The sequence below is a fragment of the Cupressus sempervirens genome, chromosome 7 (genome assembly GCF_028749045.1).
Source record: "Cupressus sempervirens isolate cs-2001-9-10 chromosome 7, ASM2874904v1, whole genome shotgun sequence".
NCBI classification, from domain to species: domain Eukaryota; kingdom Viridiplantae; phylum Streptophyta; class Pinopsida; order Cupressales; family Cupressaceae; genus Cupressus; species Cupressus sempervirens.
In genome coordinates, this window is record NC_143124.1 from 813,815,138 (window position 1) to 813,829,429 (window position 14,292).

Here is a 14,292-nt window from a genome sequence, read left to right on the forward strand (position 1 = left end):
TGGGAGCCCATCCTTGAAAGGAAAGTGCAAATCTACCCATGTGCAAAGCATTTTTTATTGTAGTGTTTGAAAATGTTTAGGATAAAAGAAAGTATTTGTGCGAGTTTCAATGGTGTTGGAAGGAGAAATATCTTCTAATACTAAAGCCTTGACATCTATTGTTTCGCCCTAACAATTAAGTTTTTTGATAAAGTTTCAATTTGGGTAAGACTTCTAAATCTACCTTTACATTTTTTGTTCAATTCTTATTTTGAGGTTGTAGGAACCTCTTTGGGGATTTTTTTATGGGTGGATGTTGATTCCCAAAACCTCCTACATTCTACTTATGCTCGATTATTGGTGGAAATGGATATTTTTAATGGGTTCCAAAAAGATATAACGATTAAAACATCAAAAGGAGATTTGGTACAACCTTTAATTTAGACTATAAAGGGGTCCCTTTTAGGTGCAACTCTTTCTTTTGAATAGGGAATCTAACTTATCAATGTACTATACAAAAAATTCAATATGTGGGCTCATGGTGGAATGATGTGAGCACTAATCATTATACAATGGAAAAGATGATTGAGAAATGACAAATCTATTATCAGCTTGTGACAAGGACAAGGTTAGTAAAAAGATTTAGTTTCACTTAATGAAGACAATCATGAGAGTGAAAATTTCATGGATATAATGCAAAGAGGTGTGGCTACACATGAGGGAGGGGAGAAAAGGGGACCTGATGCTCTCCAGAATATGGGGGAAGAACCTGGAGTAAGGGAATTCTTATGTCAATAAGAGGACAACTCCTTTATTGATTTGGAGATTTTTCCAAAGAATAATTCTCTAGCATGGAATGATGAGGTGGAAAGGGTGGAAAAGGGTTGACAAATCATCAAAAAGAAAAAGGGTAAAAATGGGAAGAATGATCCCTTTAAAATGATCCCTTGTTCTCATACAAAAGGGTAGAGTTTGAAGATATTGCAATTGTTATGATGAGGAGCTATGGTTGTATTTTGGGAATAGAATTTCTTATGAGTTTGTGTTATGTTGATCTTTTGGGAAAGTTGTTTCCCTAATTGCAACCGCCCCTACTTCGGGCTAGAGCTATTTCCCAATTTGTAAATAAAAACCAAAAAGCTCATTACCAACCAAAAAATAATCATCCCAGTATTATAGAAGAATTTGTAAATTTTGATGTTGGATAAATAATCTTGCTTTATTCTCATGTGATGTTTTGTTGTGCTTACATAATCGGTTATATTTTCCTCTTATCACATCTCTTTCTTTAACATGAAGTTGATAATCATCAATTGACACTAGTATGGGATAGTTTGGCTCAATAAATTATTAAGCTAGCTTATGCTAGTTTAGTTAGTTTGTGTAGCCACAACATCATCATTTTATATATAATAACAACCTTAGTAAAATATTTCAAGCCACGTGCCTTACTATCATTTTTCATTTATTATGGGGGTGTTTCATCAACTATATAATTATAATAGAGTAACTTGTTTCTCTCATGCTCAGTGGAAAACCTTCAAAGTTTTGTCAATTATTTGAATTCAATTACTATAAATTCTACTTGTTTTTATTTACTCAAAGCACTAGAAAAAAAAATCTCAAATTTAAGTTGAGATTGAAGCATACGAGAGAAAACTCACTCTTGTTGAGTTTACCTTTAACCCTCCATTGCTTTGTTAATGAGCCCTTTTCACTCACTTGATGAAAACCTTTCCCTTGGGAGTGGGATCTATTTCTAGGAATTTGATGGGTGGTTTTTTGGACACAAAAAATATTGTGTGATAAATTAAACATTTTTGATAGATATAGTAAACATAAAAAAGACTCATAGGATAATTTTTATGGCTTTTCAAAACATAACTCCTTTAGGGAATTAAAAAAAAAGACCCCTTACATAATTATAGTGGTAATGAAGTGACACCACTAGCCTATGAAGTGTATTAATTATGAATCTAAACATAATTGGGTCAAGGTTAACAACACCCTAGTTGAGCAATACCCTTTATAGGCAGCATAGACCTAGTGATAGGTGGACAATGAAGGAATAGGGTTGCAATGGTTATATTTCTTGCTAATTTAGCACTTATCGCCTAATAAAAACTAAGTGCTTTGACTAGCTAGTGACCAAGTGCTTCAACATTTAAAAAATAAAAGTTCTGCCTAATAATGATGTGACTACCAAACCTTCTCGTGAAACCAATGAAATGATATTCCTCATATATGTGCCAACAATTTGCCAACTACATAAATCTACACAATAATGATATTCATCACATGAATCTATACATATCCATATAATTATATGAAATTTTAGGACCCTAATTCTTTTCAAGATCCAAACCTATCAATTTATGTATTGGTTTATAGGTTATATGACCTTATGGATTTATGTAAGCTCCTACCAACATAAGGTCCAATTTGTACCAAGATAAACCCAACATTTGCACAATATACGCATTATTATATTTACTAGAAAGTTATACAAAAGTCTCTATTGTAAAAGCCCGTGTGACTTCCCTCTTGAAACCTTTTCATTCCATTTTTTAAATAGACTAACAATCTTTTACATTTTAAAAAATTTCTTTCATTTTAAAGTAGATTTCGAAAAAAAAATTTGTCTTTTGAGAATTCTTTCAAATGACATATTACTGAAGTGTGCAAACCAATTTTAAAAATGTGTTGGTTAGATCATCAAAGCTTGAAAATATATCTAATTACCTTCACATTTAATAATTACAGAATTCTAATATGCTCCATTTGATCCAAAAGAATATATTATTATTGGATTTTCAACATGTTGATTTACAACATAGGATTCATTGTTAAAACACATATCATCAAGAACATGTGGGTGGGTCTAGATCACTATTTTGCATACACTCAATCATATTTCAAGGTGTTCCATATTGAAAATTAATGCAAAGTTTAGATTCATGCATTGTCATAATTTTAACCCTTACTTCAAGATGGTATCATGACTACTGAGAAAATTGACCCTTGAAAATAGAACTAAATGTACATTATAAAACTCATGATTTACGATCATTGATCCAAAAAATAAGCCATTTGATATTAAAAAAATTAAATCTTTCTAGAAATAATTTAATTATTTCTCTTACATTGTTTTTGTTTTATTGGAGTCTTTCATTTCAAAACAACATAACCATTTACTTACTCGATAAGTGTTAGTGAACAGATTGTCCTTCGAGAAAATGTATGCAATTCTGACCCTAAATGCCCAAGTGAGAGGACAAACTAACACCAATAGTTCAATAGGTTATCATGGATTGATAACCTTCCTCTGAAATTTTTATCAGGTACAGCTCTCCGTGTGAAATATTCGATGAATCAAATGTGAATTCTTTTACTATAAAGCATAAAAGGATAACAAACATCTACCTATAAATACAGTGTAGATGCGGGAAAAACTACACAACTACAAGAAATTAAATGGTAAATGACACAAAGTCCATTCACCCTGGCATGTTACAAAAGACGGAGTCAAGAAACACATTATCCATCTTCTTGAGAAAGTGGAGAAATGAAGATATGGAGATATAACAGCATATTTCAGAGAAAACCAAAGTGACACAAAGATCACAATTACTGGAAAGTAGATTGCTCAAACTCAAAGTTTTGACAAACAATTAACTCTCAAGTCTTCCTCCTCTGAAAGCATAAAATGCATCACTATTACAATCACCATTAATAAAATCTTGAGGTCTTCATTGCATTTCAAAATAAAACACAACTCTCTTACTCCTGACACATAGTTCAGAAAGAAAGAAAGAAAAACTCGTCTCTGCTCCTCATGACCCTCACAAGAAAATGGGCTAATGCTAGAAATAATCTGGAAAAGTTTTCCCCTTTGCTGAAGCACAAAGTCTACAGTCTCAAAGAGAAAAATCTATGTAACCCCCTGGCTCAACTCTTCTATTCTGCAGCATCAAAGTCTCTAGCACCGAAAGAAGTGGAACCCTTGCTTATTCTATCGCTGGCTTATTTAATTTTTTTTTTCTTGTGACTTTTCAGTTACATAACTAATTCTTGAAACTGTTTCTCTTCACCTTCCTTGATAGATTTTGTTTGATTTTTATGACATTTAGCTTTTAAAGGGTTTTCACTAAATCAAATGTCATTTTAGCATATTTGGACAAGTGGAAAATGAATAAATCAGTCCAAAATAATAATAAAAATCAACTGCTAGGCGGATTTGTTTTGACAGTCAAATGGGTCTCAGTGCGGGGGCAATAACTAATTATTCCACCGTTAGATTTCCTTCATTTTCGAATATATTGGAGAGATCCTAATTCCGCAGAACTTGACCAAAGCAATTGAGAAGATTATGTCTGAGTAAAACGTTATTGAAGACTGAGTGGAGGTATATAAAACTGCCAGAATAATTGAACCCGTTGAACTTGTTTGAACCATTCAAACTCATTTGAACCTGGGGGATGAACTCTTCTGAACTTGTGATTGCAGCATTAGATCTTCTTCATTTTCGAATATGCTAGTGCTAGACTAATCATTTATGTTCTCACCAGAGCAATTTGTGAAATTATGCCTAGGTGAAAAGTTACAAGTCGTTGTTTATCGGTATACAAAACTGTGATTTTGAACTGTCATGCCATCGAACCTATTGAACCATCGAACTTAACATTTGAACTTGATCTCTGAATCACTTTGGACCACTTTGAACTTCTGAACCAAGCCACTGAATCATACATGTGAACCTCTCAAAATAGATCATCAAACCTACATGAGCACATTGAACTGTTTTGAACCGCTTTGAACTGCTTCGAACTTTAGTTCGAAGTGGTTCAAAAACTCTGTACTTGAAGTTCGAACTGTTGAACCTTTGAAGCATCAAACTCACTGAACATTTGACTCACTTGAAGATTCACTATGATGTTATTTCATTCTTTGGTTGAGGAACATCTTCATACTATGACATCTGAATTTCTGCTTTGACGATGAATCATGGGCTGGAGCTAAGCTTTGAACCTTCCAGGATTAACACTTCTGCATTTTGAACCCAGAATCTGAACTTCGCTTGCATTGAACCTGCAACATGAGTCAACTAAACAATTGAACCACTTTGAATTACTTTGAACTGAGGTTCAAAGTGGTTCGGAGCTATGAATTACAAGTTTTTAAAACTGTGGCTGTATCGGGTACTAACAATAAGGAACACAAGACTTTAATTAAAATATCTTTTGCTAAGAGTCAATGATTGGGGGACAATTATTATGCCTAAGTCACCTTGAACGAGATCTTAGTTTTGTTAGGATTAAACCACAGATAGAAATAACAATTACATGCAAATATAATCAATATCAGAAAATAATAGATCACACAGAAAAGAACAGAAGACACCAAGATTTAATGTGGTTCACCCAAACCCTGGGCTATGTCCACCAAATAGCAAGTCCAATATTTTACGATCCAGTGATTACAATATGTAATCCCTTACAACTCAATACGGTTGCAAGAACCAATTTTTGCATCACTCATAAAACAATCTCTAACCCTAAGCCCTTTTATACGAGTATTTTTACCACTTTAGGGTTATAATTAATAATTACATGTTGGCCCAAAATCCCGACAAAATAGGGCCCAAATTTTTTTTTCCAAAGAATTTATAAAGTATGTACAGTACTTTCCTGATTAGTCACCACAAACTAACAAGTTTCATCACTTATAATATCAAAACATTGACTTAATAAAACTTGATTACTCATAAGGCAAGAGCTTACAACACAATGGTAAATTGTGAGCCTCTTATCTAGGAGGTCTTGGGTTCAATTTTACTTGAGCTTACCGAAATAATAATAATTAATTATATTTATTAATAATAGTTAGCCTTAGCTTCAACACTAGATCATTATTACTTTTTTTTTCAAAATAGCATTCTCTACAATGGTTATTTTATGATATTTCTACATAGAATTGTGATAGCAATATCACAATTTGACTTGCTATGGAAAATATCTCCTAATAGTTATTTTCCTAACTACATTTAAAATCATCCTCTAACTTATAAACGTGTAGCTATCTAACAAACTATACCATAAGAGATATAAGGAATGTTTAGAGGAAAAACATACATGTCTCCCTTGATAAGATTTGCATTTTAGTTTGTTAATTAGATGTTAACAAATTTATAACTTATTTTGCATTTTAGTTTGTTAATTAGATGTTAACAAACTTATAACTTATTTTCATTTTAGTTTGTTTTTGAATAATAAAGCAACCAAAACAAGGGGGTTGGTCCATACAAAAGACAAATTGGCCCACAACTAGCAGATTACGAAAAAGAAGAATTACCCCCTACAACTATTTAACAAAACAAAAAATCTTATGAAGGCACATAATAATAGAGTCAATAGGCATCCTACTAAGATTGCCTGGAACAGTACCAAAAGTGAAAGGGGTTTTAAACAAAGGCATAATCGCCTTAAAAATGACTAAGTCCAAAGACCAACAAACCAATAAACAATAAAACTAGAGAGTGGTAGGACCTAATTGGGCTTTTTCTCATCTTTCCCTTTCAAGAGGATGTCGGCCCAATCCTCTAACAGGAAATCAAAGAACATTTTGGAGTCCTCGTGGATCAAGTCCTCCTCCTTCTTATCCTTCACCAAGTGCAGTGTAGTGGTTGCCACGTGAGTCACCTTAATGGTGAATTTAGACAAAAGTTTGAACCTTTCCTCCAGAGCCTGCATCCTCTCTATCAAATCTTTAACCTCCAATTTATGGTTCTCCTTAGAAACCTCAACTTACAACCTGGGTTACCCTCCGCCATGTCCATGCCTTTATCCTGCAAAACCGAGGGGTTAGCAATAAACTTTTCTTTAGGTATCTCCCTATCCAAAGAAGACACTGTCATAGGGGAAGGGGCTCTTTCCACAGTTTTAGGGAATTGGTCCTTCATAAGGTCCACTCTACCCGTGGTAATAGAAGTGGAGGTGTACGTCATCTCTTTGCAAACTTTAACCTCACCCAAGCCAAACATGGAAGAATCTAAAATTTCCACCTCCTTCTCCTCCTAATTCCCCATGCCATAGTTCAAAGTCTTATGTTTCACTCTCCTTTCGGGATGGATCGTCTCATCAAAATCTAAACCCTCCTCCTGGGAGGCATTGGACCTCATCTTCCTTTTCACATTAGATTTTGCAATTCTACCAAACCTTCACCTCCCACCTATAACCTCATCATCTGAATCTTCCAACTCCTTCTCCTTCTCTTTCTCCAATTTTTCTTTATTACCAAGGGGGAAATCTTCCTCTCCTGATGGGACCCTCTTGGTGAAGATTGAGGGGTAGGGGCTCTAGGGCTGGTAATTCTTAGGGGGATGTGGTGGGGGCAGGGGTTATGCATAGTTGGGATATCAACCTCCACAATTCTAGGGGCCAACAAGGCCAGATGGAATTGGTAAAGATGAAACATCAACCCTTGGTGGAGAATAGTATAATTTACCCCTTTTTCATCTTCTCCTTAACATCGAAAACAATATCAACTAATTCATGTAATAGGAAGAAAGGAATAGAAATATAATCACAATGGTCGAAGTGGTTTAATAGGGGAAAATGGTAGTAGTAGCAAACATAATACATCCCTTCCAGAGTCAAATACTTCATCAATACCAAACAAACTTCATTCCATGGCTCTGGGAGCTTTTCGCACAGAAACCCTCCATGATGTCGAATGGATTCTTCCCCCTCCTAGAAAAAGCAATTCAAGCTAGCTTCATCCACAACCCTATTCACCTTCTGCTATTTTCTCCCTTTCATTGCAAGACATGTCGCTAACAAGATAATTTCCTCAGACACCTAGAACGTAATACCATTAACTATCACCTTACGTTCATCCCAAGAATTCACAAATTGTTGGGAACAACTCTCATCAAACCCATTTAGGGCCTCCATGAACGGATTCAATCCCCCTTAAGCATATACCAGGTTAGAGGTTTACGTGCGTTTTCCTCAATCATCAAAGGCTCAAGACGCATTTTAGTTTGTTAATTAGATGTTAACAAAGTTATAAATTATTAATGAGATATTCTTATGTACTATATCTATTGAATATGTATCTAATGTCGGTGTAGAAGAGAGAACATATTTCTTGTCACAATCAAGATACATAGTTGAAACGCTATACATCAAACCATAGATGGTCATTATTCCCTAGCTATATTTGAAAAATATCTCATAGCCATACATCTTTAATGGCCTCTTCTTGCATTTAAAGCCCATAAATATAAATAAAGAAGAGTCAACTTTTTAGTGCATAGCACATAATTTGTAGATTGGTACAATGATAACTATCAAATTTTAGATTCATGAAGAAGATATAATATTATCAAAACTCTTTCAAATCCATATATGAACTGCAAAAATAGAAAGAAACAAAAAGTTTAGGCTTAGGTAAACCTTTATTTTTCATTAAAAAGCAACATAGAAAAGGAATATAAAAATTTTGTCATTTAAGTCAAGTGTGGTGGGCATCACGTGAATGCATTCAGTTTAGTTTATTATCATTATTTAAATGCCGGCTGAGCTTTTAACTCCACGGGAGTTCTCCACGAGGCATCTTTCTGCCACTTCACGGGTTCCGCTCCTATCTTTTATTTTATTTTATTTTTAATTGCTCAACATGTCCCTTCTTGTGACCCCATCCTCAAAATTTTCCAACAGTAAATATATTCATCAAAATTATAGTTTCTCAATACGGGTCTTAGTATTAATGCAAGTTTAAGTGTTACAATTAGTTTTAAAACATCATAGATCACCAATTCATTTTTATACTCTTTAATGATTTTTTTATTAAATATACGTAAATTAAATATAAAATTACTGTTAGTAAAATTTAAAGACTAGTTCGTCAATTTTTATTGTTTCCATCTTCAATAATAAAATTAATGTTAGTAAAATTTAAAGAATAGTTCTTCAAATTTTATTGTTCCCACCTTCAATACATGTAAGAAAAAATTAAGAAAATCAATTCTAAATCACAATTCAAAAATTATGATTACAAAAATAAATAATTATTTAAAATAATATTTTTATTTCTTTAATTCTAATTCTAAAATTTATAATTAATCTAATATAATTCTACATTATATTAATATTATAAAAAATATATTATTTATAAAATTTTAGAAATCATTATTTAATAAATTCACTTTGATTTTAATTTTATCTTTATTAAAATTTCTTGAGTTTTTTGAGCTTTCTATCCTATCTTTTTTCCTTTTATTCTTGCTTGGTCTACATTTTTATCAATTTTTATCTTTAACTTTATCATCATGATAATGGAATGGAAACAAAAATACAATCTAGCTGCCATGACGTGCTACCTTCCCCCAATTACCGCCCAAAAAAACCTTATACCTCCACACGAACATGCCAAAATAAATCACCACGAACACTAATAGTCCTTAGCTTTTGTTCATTTTTTGTTTTCTTGGTTGCTAAATTGGTCCTTTTGTGCAAAAAGTACTCTTTTGGGGTGAGCGGTACACTTTTAGACCACCTCACAAATGTGGGAAAGCCAAAATATCAGCCTTAAGCTCTTCACTCTCCTATGGAGGTTCACCGAAAAAATCAACAAATTTAATAGGTGCACAAAGTTAGCCTAGATAGCTCATAGATCATTTAAAAAATCTTAAGAACATTGATGCAAAATAACAAAATATATATACAATCTTAAAATAAATAAAAAACTCAAAAACTCCATGTTAATTAAATGATGGTTTTATTGTGGTTACCATGACTTACCACTGTAATTGATTTGCTGATCCCATTTGCTTGTAAACCTCAACTTTGTTAAAAGACATTTAAAAAACATTCCTTCCCACTGCAGTAATTAAACTATTGAAAATCCATCCATTTGGAGTCCTTTGAAAACAACTAATGTGAAACGTGACTTCTTAAATTACATCTTGATCATATGTGAACCCCTCAAGTTTCCCACGTCATAACAATCCAAACAAATGTGCAGGGTTTTGAATCGGCAGCTTGTGCGAGACAAATTGTGCTACCTAGACAAGGCATGCCTAGTACATTAGAATCTTAAAAGAATACCGATTATGTACACTGCTATGCTTCGACAAGGGTAACTCCAAATTTTGTAGGGTTACAATTAAATAACAGATAGCGTTGTTTTGTATTACTTTCTTAGATCAGACCTGTTAAAGTTTGACTTGTTGAAGAGATTTTTTAATGTTCGAGCAAATTCTGGTTTTTTAAAATCGCAATTGTCGGTAATATTGAGTTCTGGGATGCTAACAAAACAATCTTATACAATAAGAAATTCCGAATTGTGGAGGTATAACGGTATAATCAAATATGAAATTGTTCGTTTTATCAATAAGTAGATTTGGTGCATACTGAGATGAGCATGAAATTCCAGTCCCAGAAGCTGAGAGTGCCGGGGAATCCATGTTTCGTACAAGGGTATGGTGTGAATTTTAGCCCTGATTATAGTACTTTTGGAGCGTTTCCAGTTTGCCCTTTTCTTTGTTTTATTTATTCATGATGGGACCATGTAAATTGTTTTTAGTAACGTTCCTCTCGCTTAGGATCTCTGTTCTTATAATTCGTAAAGAAAATTATCTTTTGCAAGTTGGCCCGTAGGAGAATCTTGCAGTACCAGTTGTTAGTTGGCCTACGTACAAATCTCTGTTCCTTTTTATAATGTCTTGAACAATATTTGCCTGGCAACACGCCCTCACCCTCATGACTAAAACAAGATTTCTCATGAAGGCAGTACATGTGCATTTATGAAGGCCAGTACCCATCACAATTGTGTATGTCTTATTGTGGGTCTACAACTGTTTTATTGTCCGCTCTCTGAGCTCTATCTCAAGATCGGAGAGACAGAAGAGGTGAAAGCCCCATTTTGTCTTCATATCGCTTTCATCACTTAAACATATCCCTCATCCAGAGCAATCTGTATATTCTGCTTAACTGTTTACAACTGTAAGGTTACATCAGATTGATTCGTTGATTAGCCTATGTTTGTGCTGGTTTAGCGTATGCATCAACATAAATTAGGAAGTCCGTCCACAAGCATGAGCAATTAAACCCGTGAGTTGTACAAGTTTTATTTCAGCAATTTCACGTTTCTAAAGCAAAAGCAACTCTGCCGAATTTCAATCTCATTGAGTAATCACTAGAGACTAATGGTTTCCTAGGGCTATGCTTTAAGTGAATCTGAATCTAAAGATGGACAAGCTTGTTGAAGTGCATGAGAATGAAGTAAGGATAGACTTTGAAATTGGATGTAAATGCCGAACAACGATTCACCTCAAGAGTCTGATGCACACAATGCCCGTTGCATTCAAGGTCCAGACTTCTTCTCCAGAAAAGTTTTTGGTGAAGCCTCCCAATGGGTTCATACCGCCTCTAGGAGACTTTTCTTTTGAGATAATACTGAAGCCAAGAAACGATCTTCCTGAGGAGTATCCCCGATCGAAAGACAGATTTCTCATAAAAACTGCCTTGGCCCCTGACTGCGGAAAGGATGGAAGTAGTTTACCAGATAAAGTGCCCACCGAGTGGTTTGCATCTCGGAAAAAACGTGTGTTTATAGATGGTAAGCTGAAGGTTGTTTACATAGGAGGTCACCTGCTTCGTCATCTTGTTGCCAAAGGAGATACAGATTCGGTTAAACAAATTCTTAAAAGGCAGAATTGCTGTAACCAGGCTGACGAGTGGGGTAAAACTGCTTTGCAAATAGCTTCTGCTAGTGGGAATGTTGCGATGTCAAGAATACTGTTGGATGCAGGGGCCAGAGTGGACTTAGTTAATAAGACGGGACAAACCCCTCTTTTAGATGCTGTTTACATGGGGCATCTAGAAATTGTCATGGAATTACTTGACAAAGGAGCAGATACAGAAGCGAGGAACCCAAGAGGTTGGACTTCAATTCATCTGGCTGCATCCTGGAATAGGTGTGAAATTCTATCCCTTTTGATTGAAAGAGGGGCAAATATAAAAGCAAAAGATAAAGAAGGGAGAACTGCATTGCATTGTGCTGCCACAAAGGGTTATGTCGGCTGTATCAAACTGCTCTTAGAAGCTGGTGCAGACAAGAATGCTACAAGCAACGATGGAAGGACCGCTCTTTTTAGAGCAGCTGCAAATGGGTTCCCAGAGCTTGTAGAGTTACTTTTGGATGCGGGTGCCGACAATCGCATTAGGGCTGTTAATGGAGAAACACCTTATGACGCAGCTTTGCAGAGAGGCCATGTAAGTTTTCTTTGCACAATTTTAGTCCTCTCATTTAAATATTTGCCTTCTGTGTTTGGTACACCCTTGGTGACCTGCATTTTCTTATTTGTGCATGTGAAAACCATGCCCTTCTTGTTCATAAGGATGCATATCACCTTGAAGAGGCACTGCTTCTTTACATACTCAAAACCCACATTATTGTGTGCATGTACAACCATCCCCTTCTTGTTCATAAGGATGCGTATCTCCTTGAAGAGGCACTGCTTCTTTACATACTCAAAACCCACATTATTGTTTGCATGTACAACCATGCCCTTCTTGTTCATAAGGATGCATATCTCCTTGAGGAGCCAGTGCTTCTTTACATACTCAAAACCTACATTATTGTGTGCATGTACAATCATGGCCTTCTTGTTCATAAGGATGCATATCTCCGTGAGGAGGCACTGCTTATTTACATACTCAAAACCCACGTTATTGTGTGCATGCGAAAACCTTGCCCTTCTTGTTCATACGGATGCCTATCTCCTTCAGGAGGCACTGCTTATTTACATACTCAAAACCCACATTATTGTGTGCACGTACAATCATCTCTCGTAGTACAATAGTACTTGTAAACCACATCTTACGATTTTCAATGTCTTGGGCTTTTGCTTTACAGATGCTTAATGTTATAGACCTAAGAAATCTAGTGAGTCGTTTAGTTGCTAACATTTCTGGTTTGCTTATTTGCACTTTATAGACATCAGTGCTTGAAATCCTTGAAGTGGGGGATGAGCTTTTAACTGCTGCAAGAAGAGGGAATCTAGAGGCTGTCATTGCATGTCTGAAGAAGGGTGCACCTGTAAACAGAAGTGATCAATATGGATGGACTGCCTTACATTGTGCTGCACTGAAAGGGCATGTTGATATACTTGCAAAACTAATTGAGTCTGGAGCAGATGTTAGGGTTGAAGATGCAGAGGGTCATACTGCACTACATTGCGCTGTTGAAGGTGGAAGGAAAGAGGCTGTTCAATTTTTGCTGGATAAAGGAGCAGAGATCAATGCAAAAAGTTGTCGAGGAGCAACATCTTTGTACATGTCGGCTGCCATGGGATATCCTGGTATCTCCAGGTTTCTACTTAATCAGGGAGCTGACACAGCATCTCTTCATCATAAACCCACAATTCCAACCTTAGACTCACACAATTCTAAACAGAAAAAAGTTACCTTTCAGGAAATTCGAAGTGTACACACAGATCTAGGACAAGATATTTCTGTTTAGGTTACCTTCAGATCTCTCATATGGGTTTCCTGGTAAAATGGGCATCCTTATGCTTGTCACATATGTAAAAGTAAGTACGAAAACTGAGCTTCTGTTTTTTGGTTTTTTCATACATGGGGGTGTCCCCGCGACCTACCTAGGGCAAGACTAGTCCCCCATGGGTGAGATCAGCAACCTTTATTCAAGAAACAGTCACTTTACAACAATGGACCACATGCATGCTGGTTAAGAGTTTTCCAGGTCTGATTCTGTAGATATGTCCATTTAGATTATTTAGAGCTAGAAATGTTACCCTAAAGATTCTAGGAAGAAATTATCCATGAAAAATTGCTGATTCTTGACTGACATTCTGTTTGTAACATCATACTAATCCGTGTTCTTCTTTCCCCTCATTGGGTCCACCTTGGATTAATTTGTGAATTAAAATTGAGCGACTACTTTTGCATTGAACTGTACCTGGCAGTCATTGCGAGCTTTCTCTCCTATCTGCGGTTGGAGAAGATTAGTGTTAATTGCACGAATAATTGCAGATAACAATTTAATCTTAAGTGTTCTTGCACGTATCTATTTTGTTACCATGATAAAGCTATTACTAGTATCTGTTCTTCTCAAGAATAATAACGTCTTTAGGGTTAATAGGTTATTAATGGAAAATAGAATTTACAACACAAGAAGTTCCCAATTTAATTCCTTTAGTGACAACCTATTCGTCTCAAAGACTCTACAGAATCTTATTCGAAATGAATTGAGAATAAATCAGATTCATGATTGTGGATGATAGAGCAG

General features: G+C 35.2%; 1 protein-coding gene across 1 annotated transcript; it reads left to right on the top strand.

Annotated features, from left to right (window-relative positions):
• Positions 1 to 9,955: 9,955 nt before the first annotated feature.
• Positions 9,956 to 13,956, top strand: LOC149549883 (uncharacterized). Its single transcript, XM_089793101.1, has 2 exons — positions 9,956 to 12,257; positions 12,982 to 13,956. The coding sequence occupies exons 1-2, from the start codon at positions 11,232 to 11,234 to the stop codon at positions 13,504 to 13,506; spliced, it is 1,551 nt and encodes a 516-aa protein (XP_089649227.1). The 5' UTR covers positions 9,956 to 11,231; the 3' UTR covers positions 13,507 to 13,956.
• The last annotated feature ends 336 nt before the right edge of the window (positions 13,957 to 14,292 follow it).

Excerpts from the sequence above, each read along its gene's own strand:
- LOC149549883 (XM_089793101.1), top strand. The coding sequence starts at position 11,232 with ATGGACAAGCTTGTTGAAGTGCATGAGAATGAAGTAAGGATAGACTTT. Across the intron at positions 12,258-12,981 it reads CAGCTTTGCAGAGAGGCCAT|ACATCAGTGCTTGAAATCCT; the intron begins GTAAGTTTTCTT and ends TGCACTTTATAG.